This window comes from Geotrypetes seraphini, chromosome 6 (assembly GCF_902459505.1).
Source record: "Geotrypetes seraphini chromosome 6, aGeoSer1.1, whole genome shotgun sequence".
NCBI classification, from domain to species: domain Eukaryota; kingdom Metazoa; phylum Chordata; class Amphibia; order Gymnophiona; family Dermophiidae; genus Geotrypetes; species Geotrypetes seraphini.
In genome coordinates this window covers 207,834,640-207,857,963 of record NC_047089.1, presented here as the reverse complement: position 1 = coordinate 207,857,963, position 23,324 = coordinate 207,834,640, and the positions used below count along the sequence as shown (strand labels likewise).

At 45.0% G+C, this 23,324-nt stretch overlaps 1 protein-coding gene across 7 annotated transcripts in view; it reads right to left on the bottom strand.

The window, feature by feature from the left end:
* Positions 1 to 295: 295 nt before the first annotated feature.
* Positions 296 to 23,324, bottom strand: part of TIA1 (TIA1 cytotoxic granule associated RNA binding protein) — an 87,241-nt gene continuing 64,212 nt past the window's right edge. For all 7 annotated transcript variants that reach the window (XM_033948855.1, XM_033948856.1, XM_033948853.1 and 4 more), the window contains 4 exons: positions 8,328 to 8,412; positions 7,996 to 8,119; positions 4,843 to 4,988; positions 296 to 4,016 (listed from right to left, as the gene is read on the bottom strand). In XM_033948855.1, coding sequence (XP_033804746.1) covers positions 3,893 to 4,016; positions 4,843 to 4,988; positions 7,996 to 8,119; positions 8,328 to 8,412 — 479 coding nt within the window. In that variant the 3' untranslated portion in view covers positions 296 to 3,892. The remainder of the gene's footprint in view (positions 4,017 to 4,842; positions 4,989 to 7,995; positions 8,120 to 8,327; positions 8,413 to 23,324) is intronic.

Sequence of the window (23,324 nt, the reverse complement as noted above, 5' to 3'; positions counted from 1 at the left end):
GCCAAAAGCTTACAAGAGCTAGGGGAGAGCAATGACCCTCAGGATCAGTCTAGTACTTCACCAACAAGTGAGCCTGCATCTCCCCTGCTTGTCTCTAGAGAATGGCAATTATCAGACACTATTTCACTGGTCATAGCATTGCTGCTTTAGTGTTTGAAATAACCATAATCTGTTCTTAACATACACCAAACAAGATCAGGACTAATAATCATGAAATAATTTTCCAACTTCTACAATTTTAATTCTATGAACTGATGTATAGCTTTAAGTTGGAAAAATTAAAGGCAAACTGAGGTACATAAAAGATGTTTTATTAATGCCCTCTGCGGATTAGAAATTTTTCATCTTGAAATTCCACTGTTGCAATTCCAAAACAGAGAAATATCAAAATACATGTTTTCAGACAGAAGTCCTAGTTTAGTACAAATAGAACACAACTATCAAATGTGGAAAAAAGGCTGTATTATTACCACTACCATTCACTAAGCCAATAACTCCATTTGAAAAACTAAAAATGTAAAAACATTTCTGATAAACACTATTTCTGGGATTATTTCAGTTTTAAGTTGCTTATGTCATATCCATTTGCCAGAGTCACAGCTTCAAGTTTAGAAATAAAAATTTAAAAAGTGCATTTTCTGTCTTCTCCCTACAATATAAATTCAACATGTTAAGGTGTCTTTTTTTTTTTCTTCTTCTTATCAACAGTGGAGCTTTCTGAAAGCCTCAAATTCTATCTCCCACCCTCAAATCTCAGTCTGACAAATAGAGATGTACAGAAAAATCAAACTACTCAGAGCTTTGCTTTGGAGACACTTTATCTTGAGAATAAGGTTGGGCTTATGGCAATCTACCTGAAAGACATGAATCTTAACTCCTTTAAAATTTGGAAGCCTACTTTGAATCTTTGTGCTCCTCCCATACCAAAGATGCTATCAAAGAGAAAAGACAACTCTGATCTTGCATTTTAACATGCAGGTCTATCCTGACTGATGCACAGTGTTTATCTATTCAATATAGTTAACATATAAAAAGAAACTACCAAGCATGATGCGGTTCATTGATATGTGACCATAGACACCTTAGAATATAAGGTATCTATTATGGTCACATACCAATGAACCGCATCAGTTCATCCAGTCCCAATGAAATATGACTGTTTAAAAATTTATACAACCTGCTAAAAGAAAAAAAAAATTCAGTTCCAAGCTCATTCAGAATAACTGTATGCAAATAGTGATAGGAGGAAACAGTATTGTGATCTTCATGAAATATAAGAGCTGCCTTTGCAATGTTCTGCATTCCATTACAAAGTACAATCTCCTTTAGAGATCCAGTTACATCATTTAACTTTTCTCTTGTATTTGTATACCATATTGGCTGATTTTGCAGTATATAGAGAACCTGAAAGTCAATGGGCTCAGTCTTAAGTGATCAACAGAACACCAAGAACTCCCTCATCTCTTTACATTAACCCATATTATGGAAAGACTAGGTTTTTACCTTGGTAATATTCTTTCTTGTATATCCACACTCAATTCCTGAACAAGTGGATAGTCCATCCCATCTTGCGAGATCTCTTGTAAGAAGCCTCATTAGCATAGCTTTTTGCTTCTCCTCTCTTACCTCTAGACAGCTGAATTAAGAGGCAGGTAATTCAAACCGCGGCCATGTTACATGGTGGAAGGCAGCTCCCTCAAATGGTAAGCACTTGATATTCTAGTGAAAGCTGATGTACGAGGTATAATGATTATTTGGTAGTTTTCAATGCTGAACTGAAGTTTGATGATGATGGTTTCTAAAAAAGCAGCTTTTCTTGTTCAATTATAGTTCCCCCTCGACCCTGATGAAAATTTCCAGTGAAACATGCATGTCGGGAGAGGTGGCCTAATTGAAGATAACCAATGCACAGAAGAATAAGTCAAAGCTAAGTGGTGGTTATTTTATGAATTAAGTTCATTTTATGAAAAGAAAAATATATATGCCCAAAAATATTAAAATATTCAATAAAATTTGGATCGATGGAGATGTTAGCAACCAGAAGTATGCTATGCCCGGTTGCGTTCTGAAGATCCATTCAAATTTTTTTATTTTTTATTTTTTTAAATTAGCCATTTGCTTCAATCAGCTTTACACATCTCTTATGTAAGTGTGAGCGGGTCCAGTATTGTGACAAATGGTACTAGTACTATCAATTTTGGACTTGTAATTTTAGTACTAGATTCAGTTGCTTGCAGGAAGACAACTGGACATTGGAGGGCAGTCTAGAGGTAAGAGAGGATGATCAAAAAGCTATGCTAATGAAGCTTCCTACAAAAGATCTCGCAAGATGGGATTGACCACCTACTTGTTCAGGAATTGAGGGGATTGTACAAGAAAGTATCTTTCTGATACCAACTGTTGGCACATCTCCAAGGAAACTTAAGACAGAAAGAGAACAAATTTCAACAGTTAAAACTCCAAGCACCAAACAATAGTTATTTCCAGAAACAGATACATACCGTCTTTACATACTGGTACAGGAGGTAGGATAGACTGTATATTTTTGGCCTCATAACATTTAAAAATGTACGTTTTCCAGCTTGTTTTTCTCAGCTGTGTTAGCATGTTTCACATCCTCGCAAGTGGTGTTCTGTACATACTGAATAAACTACTTTCATACTAAAACTATTAAGCTGATAGTTTTCTACATATATATTCCCTTTACAATTTTTCTTAAAACAAAAAGGCAAATATTTCATATAATCAGGAATAGAAGAGTGTGAGTGTGTGTGTGATATCTATATATACACATATAGACAGATATTTATCTATATCCACATGCAAGCAGAAATCAATTTCAAGCATAAGTTTCATGGAAAAATTCCTCATACTCCTTTTCAGTCAGGGAATGGTAAAAAGACTTCCTGAAAGTTGTGCATGCACCAACCTTTCACCTTTTTCAAGAAATTATACATACACAGAATTTAAAAAATGGACAGATGAAGCAAAACAGACTGGTTCAATAAGAATTTATCACATTTAAGTAATTATCTGGAGACAGGATTTTACATTTCCTGTTTTACATATCACAAAAAAAAAAAAAAATTGAGCACAGAAGATAAAAATCCTTTAGAACAAATCCAACAGGGAATTGTTTCTAGGCACCTTCTTAGGCAGAACAGAAAAAATATGAGCAAATTGATCCATCTGAGATATTTTAGAACACAGTAGCAAATGTGGAGTATCACATTAGTTACTGATAATTTAAGAAACAATGTCCATAAGGCAAGACCATTTTCTTTTTAAAAAATGTCTAGGTACAAAATGATGTAAACTAAAAAAATATATATATTGTAATCAAGAACCCTGGCAAAACAGAACATAAAAATGTAGAGATGGCAATTTATACACAATGCATAACTGTGCACATGCTAAAGGTTTTAAACAGCAAAACTCACAAACCTTCAGAATTTACACAGCTCTATAGCATTCTTTGTACAATGAACCTTATAATACATGTTTGAAATCACAGTAGGAATGCAGAACTAAAACTGCACACGTTAGTGGAAAAAATGATTGATGTGCAATATGCTGCCCATTTGTATTTTAAATTTATTTTTTTTAAAAGTGGCAGTTATCCCTGCAATTTTTTTTTTCAAACAAGGATTTTAAGAAACATGTTATATATCAAAAAGGGTAAAGAAGCAAAGAGACATCCGGCATCTTATTTCCTTTGTTTAAACAATGTGGATGACGAGGAATTTCATGATTAAAAAATGTTTGTTTAAATAAATACACTGTATTTGACATCTGTGTGGAATTGGTTTGATAACAGCTTTGTGTTTTGTTTAAAGTAAACAGAGGCTTTAGTTTAAAGCCTCCCATACTATATATGTCTAGAGTCCTTTTGTCACTGGGTTTGATACCCTGCCATGCGATATCCAGTCTGATTTGCTATCATGCTTGCACTCTGCCCCTGGGCTGGTTGAACACCATAATTTGTACCCATCCATGCAGGAGAGGACTGTGTTTGACTATTTAGAGAGAGAAAAAAGCAGTTAATAACAAAAACAGCAAACATTGGTGTTAAGAGCATTAAAAAAAGGTCCCATTTTTCTTCCTACACTACATAATATACACCTTGGTGTTGAGTTGTGCTTTTTATTTATCTGAACATCTACTAGATCAATGGCAGCCCTTGAATTTGAAAATTAAGTGTTAGAGTAACAAATTCAAAATGCTAATCCTCATTATGGCATTATGAATGTGACATAGCACATTCTTATGGGCTTCACAGTACCAGAGAAGTAACAGCTGCTTGGCTGCCATGACTGATTTACTAGAAAAACTTTCCTCCTTATTGTATGAGTAAGAAACACTTTTTGATAGGACTCTTAGCATTATGTACAGCCCTAGTAGCATTATGATGCTTATTTATACTCCTCCTTACACAGAGCATCAGAGACGGCCAGAGTTTCACACTTGAGAATGACATGAGGACTAATTTTTCCCCATCCCCACAAGTATTGTCACTATCCCTATCCCATTCCTGTAAACTAAGCCTTAACCGCAGAAACCTCGAGCACTTATGATTTTAAAGTGTTTGACGCTTGTAACGAGGACAGAGCTTGCAGGAATGGGGCAGGGATAGGAAAATAATTTGCCGGGACAGGTAAATGAGTTCCTGTAGGGACAGGGAAAAATTTGTCCCCATGTCATTCTCTATTTCACACCTCATTGTATCATAAATCCAATTTTAAAAGCAGCTACATTCCTTCTCCACCTCCTCCAAATCACTGCCCTAATCCCTTAATATTGACAACATACTTGAATACAACAGACAAATCAAAATATACCTACTTAAATCCTTGTTGATTCCATGTCTGTCCATAAACTCCATATGCTGGCACCTGCCAACCATTAGGCACATACTGACCAATTTGCTGAGTATTTCCATACCATTGACCCCACTGGCCATAAGGCTGTGGATATCCAATTTGATTTTGCTAAATGAAAAAAAAAATCCCAAATTAGTGAGTGATCAGCCCAAATTAATCCATTCTTTATTAACTTAGGACATCTAGATTTTTTTAAATGAAGCTTGTTGCAGTTTGGTACAACACCTTGGAGCACGTTTCTGTGCCAAGTTTGAAATCTTTTGCAAACGTGCTTCCATTTCTACAGGTCAGCAAAGTAGGCAAAAAAATTCACGAACGAAAATTTTTGGCAAAGTTTGGCTCCATACTGCTGCTTACAGTCAAATGAAGCTGAAGATATGACCATCCAAAAAACATGGCTGCCATTCACGGAGCAGGGGCCAGGCAGGAATGCGAAAAGCTCTTGTTCTGCTCTGATGCTGCCGCGAGAGTTTTTGAGTTAGCTGAGGGAAGGGCAGGAGCGCTGAAAGCTCCTGCCATACAGCATAATTTTAAAAATGGTATGGGGGCCTGCCAGCATGCTTCCTTGCCTCAGGGCAGGGAGCCATGCCAGGGGGGTGGGAGGCACTGCCTGCCTGCCTCGGGGTGGGGGGCCGTCTGCCAACAACTAGCCCTGCCTGCCAGCTACTAGTCCTGCCTGCCCTGTGTCCTGTCCCTGCCTACCACTAGACCTCAAGAGGGGGGAAAGGGTACAGAGCCTGGCAAGGAGTGTGGGGTTGAGTACAGAACCTAGCAGGGAGAATTTGGTTCAGAATGGGTTTTTTTTTCTTGTTTTCCTCCTCTAAATTTAGGGTGCGTCTTATGGCGCAAAAAATATAGTACTTTTGATAAGTCAAAGTATTTTACTGTCGTCTTCCATGTTATTTGTTATCACTAATTATTCCTTACATTCTTACTAGAGTTCTCCAGTCTCAAGAGGAAAAAACCTGTGGGTGTTCCCTTGATTTTTCATGCTCTGACAGTTTCTGTTCTGGCAATTACTTTTTTCTATCTTATGCCTACACTTTGCAATTCATTGCGATCTGATTTGGGTGAAGTCTTCATATAAGAAAATTCAAAAGGAGTTCTGAAAGCACATTTTCTGGAGTCTGCCTTCAGTGGAGTTTAGACTCAATGATTTTGGGACCAAGGGAATGGGACTGGGCAGCTAATCTCTAGCTTGGTTCTTTCACAATTCTACCTGTTCTACCCCTAGTTATTGATTCTTTTGCTTTTCATATATTTTGTAAACTGTTTCACCATTTGGTCTGAAAGACAGTATAGCAAACAATATAAACAATCATCAACCCCCACAATGACAGTGAAGTCGGCTCTGAGCACTTTATTTTCTGGCATGAGGGCATAACCCCCTTTGTCTGGATGGGCATGAGCCACCATAAATATTATTTATAGATGGATAGAATGCAACAAATGAAACAAGATCATATGTCCAAAGTCACTGGTAAAGATGCAGTGTACTAAAATCCTGCCTTTGCCAACAGCTGCTTAAGTTTTTATAGATTTTTATCTGCATACAAATTTATAACTATTACAAAAGTAAGTGTGAAGGGTAATGCATTTGAGATACCACCTTTCTATCGTACAGCCAAAGCAGTTTACATATTAAATATAGGTACTTTCTCTGTCCCTAGAGCACACAATCTAAACTTTTGTACCTGGGGCAATTGAGGGTTAAGTAACAAGGAGCTTTTAACTGTGCAGTGACAATGGAACATTTTTTTCATTGAAAGGACCACCAAACCAGTCTCCCCGTCTTCCCCTGCGCCCCCCAAAAAAATCTATATATATATAAAATCGGAGGTATGTATGTGTGTATGTATGTGTGTGTGTATGTGCCGCGATCACGCAAAAACGGTTTGACCGATTTGAATGAAACTTGGTATGAAGATCCCTCACTACCTGGGGTGATATGTTCTGGGGGTCTCGCGGCCCACCTGCACACGTGGGCGGAGCTACAAACAGAACATCAGATTTCACCCATTCATGTCAATGGAAAAAATGTAAAAAGCTGCCATTCTCACAGTAATTCAAAAACGGCTTGACCGATTTGAACGAACCTTGGTATGCAGATCCCTCACTACCTGGGGTGATATGTTCTGGGGGTCTCGCGGCCCACCTGCACACATGGGCGGAGCTACAAACAGAAAATCAGATTTCACCCATTCATGTCAATGGAAAAAATGTAAAAAGCTGCCATTCTCACAGTAATTCCAACTACCTGGGGTGATATGTTCTGGGGGTCTCGCGGCCCACCTGCACACGTGGGCGGAGCTACAAACAGAACATCAGATTTCTCCCATTCATGTCAATGGAAAAAAAGTAAAAAGCTGCCATTCTCACAGTAAATCAAAAACGCCTTGACCGATTTGAACGAAACTTGGTATGCAGATCCCTCACTACCTGGGGTGATATGTTCTGGGGGTCTCTTCACCCAAGAATTTATATGTTCTTGCTCCTGGAGGTGAAACTAAAAATGTTATTTATAATCAAGTTTTGTGTTAGTTGTATTGTATTCATTTTGTCAAATATTTCACATTATAATTTGAATATTGTACTTTTTATAAAGCTGTAAAAAAATAATTTCATTCACCACTATAAAGTATCTTTATTTGAATCCATTTACAGTGTTATTGCTATAATTAAATACCCGTGCAACGCCGGGGCATCAGCTAGAATATATATAAAGAAAGAAAGAATCTCTAACTGCTAATGCTGTGTGGGGTATAACATTGATAAGACCAAGGTTTCAACGGCCCAACATGTTCCAATACCTATGTACAAAATATTCCAATAGAATGTGTACCTTTAAAGTCAAGAAACACATATCTTATAGGGAAGGCATGGTATGTGGTTCAATGCCTTTGCTCTCAGAGGTGGTATGCTGCAGTATCACTTGTTAGTGCAATTATATAGGCAGAGCATAACCTAGCCTTTTCCTTAGTAACAATACAACACAGCAAGATGTAACTAAAAGGTGAAGGGTTTGTTTCAGATTATAAGCTTCGTTATGATATACAACTCTTTGCATGTCAAGTGTATATAAAAAACCCATGCCCCAATATTTCATGCATCTTACCTGCTGCACAGGATTTAGCATATCTGGTGTTTCTTTACCCCAATAACACTTTACAACATGCCCTTCTATGGTAGTACCGTTGACAGACACAATTGCATGTGCAGCACTTTCATGGGAATTAAACCTGTCCAAACATGAATCAAAATAGATTAGTGATTAGAAACAAGAAAATACCAATTCATCAAAGCTGTCCTTCTATTGGAAAAGATGATAAGAGAGACCTTTAGTCAGAAAGCTCACTCTGTGAAATAGATGGCCACATAAGTATGCAAAAATCCTCAAAACAAGAGAGCTTTGAAAACTCAGTCTCTCAAACAACAATGTTAACTTACCGTACAAAAGAATATCCTTTATCTGGGAAGACTCTGATCTCCATAATTTGTCCAAAAAGTGAGAAAGTTTGGCGCATGAGTTGTTCTATAAAAGGGGAAAAGGATAAGTGATCTATTATTTTCATTCCTTTGTCTTCCTCTTACTTGTGATTCTTACTGTGTCTACACAACTGCTGGCTAATAAACCAACAGCCCAAGAAGCCTGTTCATCTTCAAGCTGAAAAAAATACTACCCATCTCAAACAGCTGCATTGGCTACTCATCACTACTTGAATAAACTTCAAGATCTCATGTATAATCTTCCACATCCTACACTGAAATTCTGCCATGCCATTCAGACTTATTCAAACTCTCATGGCCCACCTTGAACAGAAATCTCAATAAGTTTCAGTTGAACTATCCCACAACAAAAGGCCTTGGATACAAAGGAGAAATTAGGTTCTTACCTGCTAATTTACTTTCTTTTAGCTTCTCCAGACCAGTAGAGGTTAACTTCACGAATGGGTATATATCTAATCATGACCAGCAGGTGGAGACTGAAAACAAAACTTTGGGACAGTATATACTATCCTCCCTTCTCTATTTCCCTCAGTCTGCCGAATAGCCAAGCAGAACCAAGAACTGGAAAACAGGAAGAAAACAATACTCCGAACAGGAGTAACAAATAACATACCCAAATGCTGTTGGAAAATGCAGAGGAGAAATACCCGAAGGAAAATGTCCCCACAGCTCGCCAGCTAAGCCAGCCGAGCCACAGCCGCTGTTCTTTAATTCTCCCCGGCCCTAGAAAAATACTAGAACCCGCAGCAAAAAACAAAAACTGCCCGCGAAAACAGCCCCAACAACAACAACAACAACAGACAGGGTGGGGACCTCTACTGGTCTGGAGAAGCTAAAAGAAAGTAAATTAGCAGGTAAGAACCTAATTTCTCCTTCTTTAGCACTCTCCAGACCAGTAGAGGTTAACTTTACGAATGGGACGTACCAAAGCAGTCCCTCTCACGGGCGGGACCCCCGAAGGGCCGATACCAGAACACGCTCACCGAACACCGCGTCCCGACGCGCCTGAACATCTACCCGATAATGTCTAACAAAAGAATACAAGGAGGACCAAACCGCAGCCTTACAAATATCCACCGGAGGCACGAGCGACGACTCAGCCCAAGAAGCCGCCTGACCCCGAGTGGAATGAGCCTTGAGAAACTCCGGAACAGGCTGCTGTTTCAGAAGATAAGCGGAAGCAATCGTCTCCTTGATCCAGCGCGCAATAGTAGCCTTAGAAGCGCCAGCTCCCCGACGAGGACCAGCCAGGAGGACAAAGAGATGATCGGACTTCCGGAATTCCTGGGTCCGCTGCACATCAGAGCGAAGGACCCGACCGACATCCAACTTGCGCAGCTGCCGTTGCTCAGAAGAGCCCTCCCGACCACCCAAGACCGGGAGAACCACCGATTGATTGACATGAAAAGGAGAAACAACCTTCGGCAGAAAGGAAGGAACAGGCCGCAAGACGACCCGCTCCCTAGACAACTCCAAGAAGGGAGCCCTACAAGAGAAAGCCTGCAGCTCAGAAATACGCCTAGCAGAAGTAATGGCCACCAAAAAGACCGCCTTCAAAGTAAGGTCCTTCAAAGAACAGTCGTCCAAGGGCTCGAAAGGCGGGCGCACCAAAACAGAGAGAACCAGATTAAGATCCCAAGAGGGAACCGAGGGCCGTAGGGGAGGCCTAAGCAACTTGGCCGCCCGCAGAAACCGAATCACATCAGGAAGAGCCGATAAACGCTGACCTGACACCAACCCTCGAAAGGTCGACAGGGCCGCAAGATGAACCCGGAGAGAAGACCAAGCCAGGCCTCTATCCAGGCCATCCTGCAAGAACTCTAGAATGTTAGGCAGAGAAGCGCGAAAAGAGGTCACTCCCCGCGCCCGACACCATTCCTCAAAGAGACGCCAAACCCGCACATAAGCCCGAGAGGTAGAAAGCCTCCGGGACCCCAACAGTGTAGCGATCACCTTGTCTGAATATCCCTTCTTGCTAAGGCGACCCCTTTCAAGAGCCACGCCGTAAGACAGAAGAGAGACGGGTCGAACAAGGGAATGGGACCCTGCATCAGAAGGTCGTCCGAGAGAGGCAGAGGAAGAGGAACCGCCACCAGGTGCCTCACCAGATCCGCATACCACGGACGTCGAGGCCAATCCGGAGCCACCAGCACCACCAAACCCGGATGGTGAACAATGCGAAGAAGCACTCTGCCCACCAGCGGCCAAGGAGGGAACACAGACAACAGCCCCTCCGTTGGCCACGGCTGGACCAGAGCATCCAGACCCTCGGCCAGCCCTTCCCTGCGACGACTGAAGAAGCGGGGCACTTTGGCGTTGCCACTCGTGGCCATCAGGTCCATCAGGGGCTGCCCCCAATCTTGCACTATCAACCGAAACGCTCCGGCGCCGAGAAACCACTCTCCTGGATCCAGGAAGTGACGACTGAGGAAGTCTGCCTGAACATTTTCTACCCCGGCTATATGAGAAGCCGAGAGGTCCAGAAGATGGGACTCCGCCCAAACCATGAGCCGAGCCGCCTCCTGCGCCACAGGAGTGCTCTTGGTGCCCCCCTGACGATTGACATAAGCCACCGCCGTGGCATTGTCCGACAGGACTCTGACCGACTTGCCCAGCAAAAGGGAGTGGAAATCTAACAGCGCCAGCCTGACCGCTCTGGTCTCCAACTCGTTGATCGACCAGGAGGCCTCCTCCGCGGACCAGGTGCCCCGAGCTGAGTGGCCCATAAACTGAGCCCCCCAACCGAGGAGACTCGCATCCGTAAGGAGCACCGTCCACTGCGGGAGATCCAGACCCACCCCCTGAACCAGGTGAGGGGTCCGGATCCACCAGCGCAGACTGCAGCGCGCCAAGCCTCGCAGGGGAACCGGAACATCCAAATCTTGCCTCCGGGGAGACCACCTCCGGAGCAGAGCATACTGAAGAGGACGCATGTGGGCCCGCGCCCACCTCACCACGTCCAGGGACGCCGCCATTGACCCCAGGACTTGGAGGAAATCTCGCGCCCGAGGACCCCGGGACGCCAAAAGCAGGCGAATCTGAGATTGCAATTTGCTCACCCGGGCCTCTGGAAGGAAGACCTTCCCCAAGGAGATGTCGAACATAACCCCAAGGCACTCCAGACGCTGAGCCGGGACCAACCGACTCTTGGAAAGGTTGACCACCCAGCCCAGCGACCGGAGAAACTCCACCACCCGAGCCGTAACCCGGGAGCTCTCCTGCAACGACTTTGCCCGAATCAACCAGTCGTCCAGGTAGGGGTGAACCAGGATGCCCACCGACCGCAAGGCTGCCGCGACGACCACCATTACCGTGGTGAACGTCCGAGGAGCCGTGGCCAGACCAAAGGGAAGCGCACAGAACTGAAAGTGCCGCCCCAAGATCGCAAAGCGAAGGAAGTGCTGATGAGAGGCCCGAATTGGAACCTGCAAGTAGGCCTCCGTCAGATCGAGAGACGTAAGAAACTCCCCCGGCTGAACCGCCAGAATGACCGACCGCAGCGTTTCCATGCGGAAAGACGGAATCTTGAGAGCTCTGTTGACCCCTTTCAAATCCAGGATGGGCCGAAAGGTCCCCTCCTTTATGGCCACCACAAAGTAAATGGAGTACCTGCCGGTGCCCCACTCCGTAGGGGACACCGGCACCACTGCCTCGAGATCTAGCAAACGCTGAAGGGTCTGACGAAAAGCCTGCGTCTTCCATGGAGTCTGACATGGAGAAGCGAGGAAAAGGTCCGGCAGAGAGCGGGTAAACTCCAGAGCGTAACCGTCCCGCACCACCTCAAGGACCCACTGATCGGACGCGATCTCGGCCCATTTGGGGAAAAATTTGCGCAGCCGGGCCCCCACCGGAACCAAAGGGGGCGCCGGCAAGGAGTCATTGCGCAGGACGGGAAGCGGGGGAACCGGCGGAGGGATTCCCTGCCCCCCGACGGGCCCCCCGAAAGGGCTGCATGCGCTGGAAGAACCGACCCCGGGAAAAACCCTGAGCCGGGAAAGAAGCAGCCCCACGCCCCGGGCGATACTTGCGAAATTCCCGCAAACGCCCCCGGGCAGCCCCACACCTAGACGCAGGGCGGGCACGGTCCTCAGGCAGACGGGGCACCTTCGAGTCCGTCAGAGTCTGAATCAACTCATCTAATTCCTCTCCAAACAAAAAGACCCCCTAAAGGGAACTTTAGTAAACTTAGCTTTGGACGCAGAATCCGCCGCCCAAGCGCGCAGCCACAAAATACGCCGCGCGGCCATGCCATAGACTTAGCCGAAATCCGCACCAAGTCATAAAGAGCATCTGAGAGGAACGAGGCAGCCATCGCAATCTTCGCTACCGCCTGATCCACTAGAGACCAGTCATCAGACTCCCGATCCAGGACACGCTCAGCCCACCGAAACACGGCGCGAGCGACTAGCTCCCCACAAACAGCCGCCTGGACCCCAAAGGCAGAGACATCAAAATCATACTTAAGAAGAGTCTCTAACGCACGCGCCTCCGAGACCCTAAGAGCAGAACCGTCCATAACAGGCACGGTATGCCGCTTAGGAAGTGCCGAGACCACCGCGTTCCCCATTGGCGAAATTAAGGTAGCCCTACCTCCCTCCGGGACGGGATACCCAAGAGCCAAGGCGCACACCAAACGAAACTGCGCCCATAGGCCACTGCGCCAACACAAAATCCCGCAAATCCTGACGCACAGGAAAAGAGCGGGAACCAGGACAGACCCCCTGAAGCAGAGGGGCCCCCATACGCGGGGTCTCCGGCGGCGCCACTGCAAAAATGCAGCACCAAGGAGACCTGCTAAACAGGTCTAAAAGCTCATCCCTCTGAATAAAAAAGCGCACCACGGACGCATCTGCTCTGGAAGACGGGAAACCCGCCGCCCCGCTGCCAACAGGCGTCCCCTCTAGAGGATCCTGGAAGCCCGCCAAAGTAGCCAGGTCCTCAACCAGGCCAACACGCTCCTCCGCCCACCAATTCGCAATCCAAGCCCCCCCGCGGGCGCTTGGATGAGGGAGGAGGAAGAGGGGACGCCAAACGAAAAGAGGGAGGCAAAGCCATAGGGGGCGCGGAGGGAAACCCCCCCCGAAACCCCCCAGGCGCACGTGGGACCCCCAAAAGTCCGCACAAAGAAAGAAAATAAATTGGGGGCAAAAAACCCCTGGGGGTCCCCAGGGACTCCCTGCCCCAGCAGGGGTCCATGCTGAAACCTGCCCCTGTGTTCGCCATACAGGGGGAAGGTCACCTGAGGTTGCAGACAAAATGGAGGGGCCAGACAAAGAAAATGGCGAAGTTCCCGCCAAAAATGCTCCCTCCATGGCCTGTAGCGGCTGAGAAGACTGAACAGTCTCAGCCGCTAAGACAGGCAAGTCGGCATCAGCTGTCAAAAAATCAGCTGAGAGGGAATCCTTCGGGGAATCCCTCCGTGGGCGGTTGTGGAAGACCGGGCTTCCCCACTGCTCCAAGCCGACTCGCGAGGCACCATCGGCGGGGAGCTCTGGGCGCCTGCAGCCGCTGCCGACGGAGCTCCACCACCTCACCGACCCAAACCGCCGAGTTCAGGCCGGCCGCGAGTGCCTCGCGGCTGGACTAAAATTGTGGCCTACTCCCCCGGAGAAGGGCACAATTGCTCCAGACGCGACCTAGCTATAAAAAAGTGCTGGTTACATGAAAAAATACAGTAAAATACAGTTTTCTTAAAGGGAAACAACCCTTCAGACCAGCACTACCTCAGGATTTTTTTTTTTTTTTTTTTTTACAGAACAGACTCCACAGGCTCTCGAAGCAATATGCCTTGCTTGACTTAGGGGGCAAGGCTTACTGCTGAGGCTCCTCTAAAAAAATGTGGGGAGGTGGAGGAAGTGGGGGGAGGGACCCCGCTCGTGACCCGCCGGGTTTGACACCCCCGAGGTCGGACGGACCCCCAAACAGGGCCCGACCAAGCTCCGTCCGGCCAAAAACAGGGACAATAAACCCCTAAACAAATTCCAACAGCCCTACCAAGAGAGATGGGTACAGATCACTCAACACCTGCTGGAGACTGAAAGAAGACTGAGGGAAATAGAGAAGGGAGGATAGTATATACTGTCCCAAAGTTTTGTTTTCAGTCTCCACCTGCTGGTCATGATTAGATATATACCCATTCGTGAAGTTAACCTCTACTGGTCTGGAGAGTGCTAAAGAACGTACCTTTACATATATTGGCACAAAGATATGGAATAACCTCCCTACAAACATTATATCTGAACTGAACTACTTCACATTCTGGGAGACACTAAAGACATCTCTCTTCAACACCATACATACCCAAGAAAATTAACATGCATACCAAAATATCACCCTTCTTTCTACCTCTATAGCACCATATACACAATCAGCCACCTGACACTGGACTATAACAGACACACTCTACATCATAGCATCCCTCTTCAAACAATATTAGCATGCTTCTTCAAATAATATTAGCTCACTTGCCGCTATATTATACTACTTCTTAAAATGCTCTGTAAGATGAAAAAATGAATAAAGAATTTTTAAAAATGCTCTGTAATGTATCTTCTATAGCATCCTTGTACTGTGTGAAATTGTATTTTTTCTAAATTGCACTATAAGCCAATCTCTATCTCATACCACTTTTCAAACAAACAGTACTAGCTCACCTAAGTTGTACTATGTCCCTCTCATTAGATTTTGCAATGTACCTTCTATAGTTCCTTTAACTGTACTAAAATGTATCTTTTTAAAATTACACTGTAAATCGCACTGAACCTTTTTAGGTATAGTGCAACTCAAATCTCAGATTAGATTAGATATCAGAAGTCTTATGCTACCATACAGATTTTATTGATCCATTCTTTTGACCCAGCAGTTTTTACCTGCTCCTTTTGAAATCTTATCTTAAGAACCAGGCCTAGGATCTGGCACCAGAGAGCTTCACTTGCAATTATCCTTATTTTTATATATACCCCACAACTTACTGTTACTACAAAGGCCATGTACCAGAACTCCTTTTAGAAGTATGCAACCCTGGGCATAAAGCTACTAGCATGAGTGTTTTGGTTATATTCTCCACCACCACCCCTCCCCCCACAATTAGGAGCCAACTTTTCAAAATGATGGGGGTCGCTGAACTCAGCAGAATTACCAAGTTCGTATAAAAGAGAGAAGCATGGTGGGTTATAAACACAATTGGTCAGGCTGTCTTTAAATGAAGAGCATAAGAGGTGATGCACACACAGGGAAGACTTGTAGTTACAAAATACTAGAATGAAAGATTAGGTTTTTGCGAATCTTCTTTCTTGTAAATCCATACTTTATTCTGGGGCTAGTGGGTTAATTCCATCTACCCGCCAGAACTTGTAGGAAGTCTCATATTCCAGAGACTTAAGCACTGTCTTTGTCTCTCACCTCAGCACTGTCCCCTCTAGAACCAGTTAGTTGTAAAGTAGCCAGGAACATCTGTAGAGGACAAAGACATGTGGACAAAGGTGAGCCCGGTTGATATAGTGTATCTAGATTTTCAGAAAGCTTTTGATAAAGTTCCTCACGAGAGGCTCCTGAGAAAATTAAAGTGTCATGGGATAGGTGGCAAAGTTCATTAGGAATTGGTTATCAGATAGAAAACAGAGGGTAGGGTTAAGTGATCATTTTTCTCAATGGAGGAGAATAAACAGTGGATCTGTACACAGGGGTCTGTACTGGGACCGGTGCTATTTAACTTATTTATACAAGATCTGGAAATTGGAACGACGAGTGAGGTGATGAAATTTGCAGATGACACTAAACTGTTCAAAGTTGTTAAAATAAATTGCAGATTGTGAAAAATTGCAGGCGGACCTTAGGAAATTGGAAGACTGGGCGTCCAAATGACAGATGAAATTTAATATGGACAGATGTAAAGTGATGCACATTGGGAAAAATAACCTGAATCACAGTGCATGCTAGGGTCCACCTTGGGGATTAGTGCCCAAGGAAAGGATCTGGATGTCATCGTAGACAATATGATGAATCTTCTACCCATTGTGCGGTGGTGGCCAAAAAAGCAAATAGGATGCTAGGAATTATTGAAAAAGGGATGGTTAACAAGACTAAGAATGTTATAATGCCCCTGTATCACTCCATGGTACAACCTCATAAGAGCATAAGAATTGCCACTGCTGGGTCAGACCAGTGCCCAGCAGTCCGCTCACTCAGCGACCCTCTGGTCAAGACCAGCACCCTGAGACTAGCCCTACCTGCGTACATTCCGGTTCAGCAGGAACTTGTCGAACTTGGTCTTGAATATCAAGAGAATATCTGTCCTGGAGAGCAAAAGGAGCTACAAGTTTAGAACATATTTTGGGGGATGATGGGGAGTTGTTGACATGTGCAGATTTACTAGCTAAGGTGGGGGAGACCTGGGGAGTATAGTTTGCATGTCATCAAGTAAAACACTATGTGAGATCCCTCAACAGAGCACAATTGAGTTTGCACTTGGGGACCAGGCTGCGGAAGTTGTTTGCTCGAGAGGAGGGGACGTCTCTTACGGTCTCTAGCATTTATGCTAGTTTGCAAGATTTACAATCTACCAGGGACTACCAGAGCATCACGGGTAAATGGGAAAAGGAATTGCAGATTAATCTGGAACATTGGGATGTAGCCTGTACTTTGAGGGTGACGCCTGGGGTGACCCCGTGTGCTTGGTTGCGGGAAACATATTATAGGGTGACATTACGTGCTTATTACACTCGTACACAGATGTTTTATAGTGGAGGTCTTTCTACACCACTATGTCATAAATGTGGGACAGGGGTCATACTTTGGGACATGCCTTTTGGTTCTGCCCCATTATTCAGCACTTCTGGAGGCGTACAATCTCTTATATGTCAGGGTTAATTGGGAGAGTCTTACGCAGTACCCCGGACCACTTTGTCTTGGATTTGCCAGATGCTTTTGGCCATTTACCTAGGGAGCATCGAGCTTTGTGTAGGAAGATGAGTTTACTGGCCAGGAAATGTATTCTTCAGTGCTGGACAGTTCCGGACCCTCTGGCATATTGGCACTGGCAGAACCAATTGCATCAGTTGGTTATTTGGGAGTCGCGAGATGCCGGAGAGTCTAGGAAACGAAAGATGTTGGTTTTGAATATAAGGGAGCCTTATCTGCAAGTCTTACATCCTAAGGGTCGCAGTGCGGTTTTAAGATGGGTGTTCTAATTTGTTAAGTTAGTTGGGTTAGGAGAGTAATGGTGAGTACTGGTGGGGCAGGGTGGAGAGTATCATTGGGGGAGGGAGGAGAGGGGGGTTTGAGGAGGGGAAATGGGGTGTATTGAAGGTTCTGGCAATTAGTCAAAGATAGGATAAGTGGCTCAGGTGGGGGGAAGGGGTGGTGTGACATTTTGGGGGTTCATAAGAGTACAGGGCTTTGGAATACCTTTCCACCCTCATTAATCTCACTTGCCCTATGTAGAGAAGGAAGGGGAGGGAGTTTGGTTGATGTTACTCTTTTATTGTATATGCTTGTTCTATTATTTGTACATGATGCATTATTATTTGTACTGTGCACCTTTGGGGTGCGCTGGTGTTGTATTTGCTGTGTTTGCATCAATAAAAATTGTTTGAACCTAAAGTGTGGATTTACAAGAAAGAAAATTAACAAAGGTAAGAATCTAATTTTTCGTTCTTGTACAACCCCACTTTATTCCAGAACTAGTGAACGGTTCATTGCGGTTGGTGAATCTTGACGTCGCTAACACTTTGCTGCTACTCTACAATTTTTTGTGACTTTTTTTGTTATCATTTTTTACCATGGAAGGTTTGTCCGAAACACGGACCATGTCGGGTCCCTTGATTGGTAAAAGGGTTTGCATATAATTATTTTGTCACAATAAATTTTGCCTACGTCTTGTACAGATCTGCAGTTTTGTTTGCTCTCGGTTGCTTTTTTACTGCAGTTTAGGTTGGGACCTCCCTTTTCTCCTTGTTTCGTTCTTGTACAACCCCACTGTATTCCGGAACTAGTGAAACATATCAGAGCAGTCCCAGAGAATCAGTGTGGGACCAATGAGCCTACTGCCAAAACAGAGGCACCAAAAGCAGAATCCTACTTGGCCAACACATCGATCAAAACTTGGCAAACGTATGCAAATCTCTTCCAAAGGCATTGCCGATGATTCTGGTGTGCGGAGTTCCACAGGGATCTGCCTTGTCAGTGGTTCTGTTTAACATTTACCTGCTTCCATCCAGTAAGGTGCTGTGTAAGTTAGGTTTCACCTTTATGCTGATGACATTCAATTCCTTATTCCTATTGAAAAATCACAGGATGAATCTTTCACACCTGAATGCTTGTTTTGGTGTTATTCAGGAATGGATGCTTCAAAATCAATTGAACTTAAATATCGCTAAAAACGAAGTGTTATATATCGGTTGCGGGAAGAATCTGGCATCATGTCCATCTGAGATTTCCCTTGCAGGTGAGGTCATCCCAGTGCGAAGGCAGTGTTTGACTCTACTCTGTCTTTTAAGGACTAAATCAAGGCAGTAATATCTGGCGTGTTTTTCAAATTGAGTCTACTCCGGAACATGCTTCGAAATTCGATCCTATTACTCTGATACTTCAAGAGCTTCACTGGCTACCTGTCTGTACATGGGTCGAATTTGCATGTTGTTTAAAGTGCTTCAGCATAACTGCCCTTTAAGTGTCCGCTCTCTTTTGCAGTGGCATTGTCCTTCCTATGAGATATGGTCCTCAGACAGTTTGAAATTAAAAATTCCTTCACTAGCTATCATAAGAACATAAGAAGCGCCATCTCCGGATCAGACCTTCGGTCCATCAAGTCCGGCGATCCGCACACGCGGAGGCCCTGCTAGGTATACACCTGGCTTATTTTATAGCCAACCATATCTTTATATGCCTCTCTCAAGGAGATATGCATCTAGTTTGCTTTTGAAGCCTAGGACTGTCGATTCCGCAATAATCTCCCCTGGGAGAGTATTCCAGATGTCAACCACTCTCTGTGTGAAGCAGAACTTCCTGATATTAGTCCTGAACTTGCCCCCCCTTAGCTTCATTTCATGTCCTCTTGTCCGTGTCAAATTGGACAATGTAAATAGTTTTTTCTGCTCTATTTTGTCGATTCCTTTCAGTATTTTGAAGGTTTCGATCATATCCCCACGCAGTCTCCTTTTCTCAAGGGAGAACAATCCCAGTGTTTTAAGTCGATCCTCATATTCCAGTTTCTCCATACCCTTCACTAGTTTAGTTGCTCGTCTCTGCACCCTCTCCAGCAGTTTTATATCCTTCTTTAAGTAGGGAGACCAATGTTGGACGCAGTATTCCAAGTGGGGTCTGACCATTGCCCTATAAAGCGGCATTATAACTTTCTCCGATCTACTCGAGATTCCTTTCTTTATCATGCCCAACATTCTATTTGCCTTATTTGCCGCTGCCGCGCATTGTGCCGACGGCTTCAGGGTCCTATCTATCAGTACACCCAGATCCCTTTCTTGTTCACTTTTTCCCAGAGTTGCACCTGACATTCTGTACTCGTATTCCTTATTTTTACTGGCTTATGTTTTCTATGCAGGGCCTGGCGCTTTAGAATGCCTTACTTTTGACGTTGCGCCAATCGAACATACTCTGGCAGTTTAGAAAGGGTGTGAAAACTATTTTGAGCGCTTTTTTGGTTCTAGGTCATGTGACTGTGTGAGCTACAGTCGTTTTTTATTACTTTCTGTTCTGTTTTTTGAATTTGTATGTGCTTATTGTATTCCGCTTAAATATGTGGATAGGCGGGTTATAAATAAATAGAATAAGCCCACACCACAATGGGGGGGCTTCTTCCTGGCCGCAACATAAGCTGCAGAAATGGTCATACGGATCCATCTGAAAATGGTGGCCTTGGAAGCCGGCCTATCCTTGCGAGCAGAACCCCATAAAGCAAAAAGATGGTCAGAGAGGCAAAACTCATTTGTAACTTCCAGGTACCGCAACAAGAACATGCACATGTCCAAGGACCACAATACCTGTACTTTGTAGGAACCAGGTAGTCCGTTGGGTCGCTAAAATAACCACTTGAGATGTGGAATCTTTGATGAGCCAGTCGTCGAGGTAGGGAAATACCTGAAGACCGTAATTCCTTAGAGCTGCCGCTACCACAATCAGGCACTTGGTGAACACTCTGGGAGACGAGGCCAGGCCGAAGGGTAGTACTCTGTATTGAAAATGCAGATTCCCCACCCGAAATCTGAGATACTGACAGGAGGCCGGATGAATGGGGATGTGAGTATAGGCCTCCTTGAGATCCAGAGAGCATAACCAATCGTTCTGCTCGAGAAGGGGATAGAGGGATGCCAGGGACAACATTCAAAACTTTTCTTTGACTGGCATGGAGACGAAGCAGAGCTTGAGCTTCCTGAAGAAGAAGGGCGGTCTGGGATGGGCTGGAAGGATACTCTCTTGGAGGAAGCTCTGGTGGAACCTGATTGAAATGGAGAGAGTATCCTTCTCTGATGATGGAAAGGATCCAGAGGTCGGATGTTATGACCGTCCATCTGTCGTAAAAAAGATGGAGACGACCTACTATAGGTGGAAAGGGGGTCAGAGACAGAACAATGGATGTTATGCTCTGGAGTACACAGTCAAAAAGGCTGAGAAGCCTTAGGTGGAGCAGAAGGTTGAGGCTTCTGTTGCTTCTGAGGTGGTTGCTTCTTCAAAGGAGGGCGAGTGTAAGGCGCCGGCTTTGGAGGAAAACGCCTCTGGTAGATAACAGGAGGACGTGCAGGTAGAGAAGGAGCTGGCTTAGGCTTAGGTCTGACTATAGGGGCAAAAGATTTAGCATGGTCAGACAATTTTTTGGTGGCAGCCTCGATGGACAAGGGATGTTCGCCAGGCGATCCTGGAGGTTACAGTCCATGTCTATGGTGCGAAGCCAGGCTAGATGACACATGGCCACAGAACAAGCCGCTGCTCGGGCAGAGAGCTCAAAGACATCATAAGATGATTGCAAAAGATGGATACGCAACTGAGAGAAAGAAGCAATGACTTCTTGGAACTCAAAATGCATGCTATCATCTAAGTAACCCAAAAATTTCAGCAGAAGGGACAAAAGAAATTCAAAATAAGTAATAAAATGAAAGTTGTAATTGAGGACCTTTGAAGACATCATAGCATTTTGGTAAATGCGACGTCCAAACTTATCCATGGTCTTCCCTTCCCTGCCAGGAGGAACTGTGGCATACACTCTGGAAGGATGGGATCTCTTTAAATAGGATTCCACAAGCAAGGATTGATGTGACAATTGGGAATTGTCAAAACCTTTATGATGCACTGTTTTATATCTGGCATCCAACTTTCCTGGAACTGCTGGAATGGAAAAAGGAGTCTCCATGCATCTAGTAAAAGTCTGATCAAGAAGCTTGTGTAATGGCAGTTTGAGAGACTCAGCCGGAGGTTGAGGAAGATGTATGGTCTCGAGGTATTCTTTAGAGTACTTAGAGCCAGTGTCGAATGGAACGCTCAAGTCTACAGCCATCTGTCTCAAAAATGAGGAAAAAGATAACTGATCTGCAGTGGCACGGCTTCGAGAAGGACTCGAGAACATCGAGGCAACTGGAGTCGAAGAAGAAGAAGCCTCGACAGGAAACCATGGGACGAAGGAACCGGGAGACTTGGACGAGGCACTGGACATTGGGATATCCTCCAAGGCCAGCATTGGAGACTTGGAACGAAGAGTTGGAGGTCTCATTGAGGCTGGAGAAGACCGAGGCTTTGAGCAATGATGTCTCGAAGAATGCCTCAAAGCAGGTCTCGAGTGATGTCGAGAACTGTGTCTCGAACTGGATCTCGAAGATCGAGCAGAGGTTGCCTCGGAAGTAGTTGATCGAAAATCTATAGGCGTGGAGGAGCTCTGAAGCAACTTCGAAGACTGGACTCCCTTGGTGGAATGGGAGGTATCCTGTCGATGCACTCGCACAGACTCTACTAAGCAGTGTGGGTCCCATGTTAGTAAGGACCTTAATAATCTGCTCCTCCAAAGAGGTGTGGGGTGTAGCCGGCAAAGAGGGTACCATGTCTGAAACCGGCCCACCTGCCTTGACTGGAGGTTTTTGCACAGTGGTGTGAGTGTTTCGACTTGGAAGGCTTCGAAACTTTAATCACCACTGGCGGAACCGAGTGCTGAGCTATCTGACCTGAGGAGACAGGAGAATATATGGCAGCCGAGGACGTCGAAGCAAGAGCTGCTCCAAAAGACGAAGGTCTGATGAGGCTCGAAGTGGAAGCAGTAGAAGGAGAGGCGTTGACCGGGGCCGATGCCGAAGACACCTTCGATGCCGAGAGAGTAGAAGACTCCATTTCGAAGAGGTTATCCACCAGAATGCAACGGCGCTTAAAAGCACGAGGCTTAAGTGTTTGGCAAGGCAGACACGAGGTAGGATGATGTTTCGGCCCAAGGCACTTGAGGCAGCGTTCGTGAGGGTCCGTAAGGGATATCGTGCGCTTGTAATTACGACACCGTTTGAAACCGGTAACAGGCCGGGGCATAGACAAAAAGACAGCCGACGCAACGTCAAAGCCCACGGCCGAGCAGCCTGTACCGGACGAACGGACGGAAGTAAAAATTTATTTTTTAAAAGAAAGAAAAAGACCAACACAGCGATTCATGAGAAAAAGAAACACAAACCGCGGTGAGAGAAGGCACGAATGACGAAGTTACCGGAGAGAGCCAAAAAAGACGGACTTCTCGGCTCTGTGGAAAACTAAGAACTGAGGGGACGCGCCCTGTGCACTGGGCGGGAAGGCACTCACGCATGCGCGGTGCGGGCGACTCGAAACGTCTAGTTTCTTCAAGCAAGTCTGCTTGTGAGGCGTCCACATCGAGGCTCCATCGGATGACGTCACACATATGTGAGAATACCTGCCTGCTTGTCCTGGGATAAGTGACATTTCAATCACTATATTGAAAAT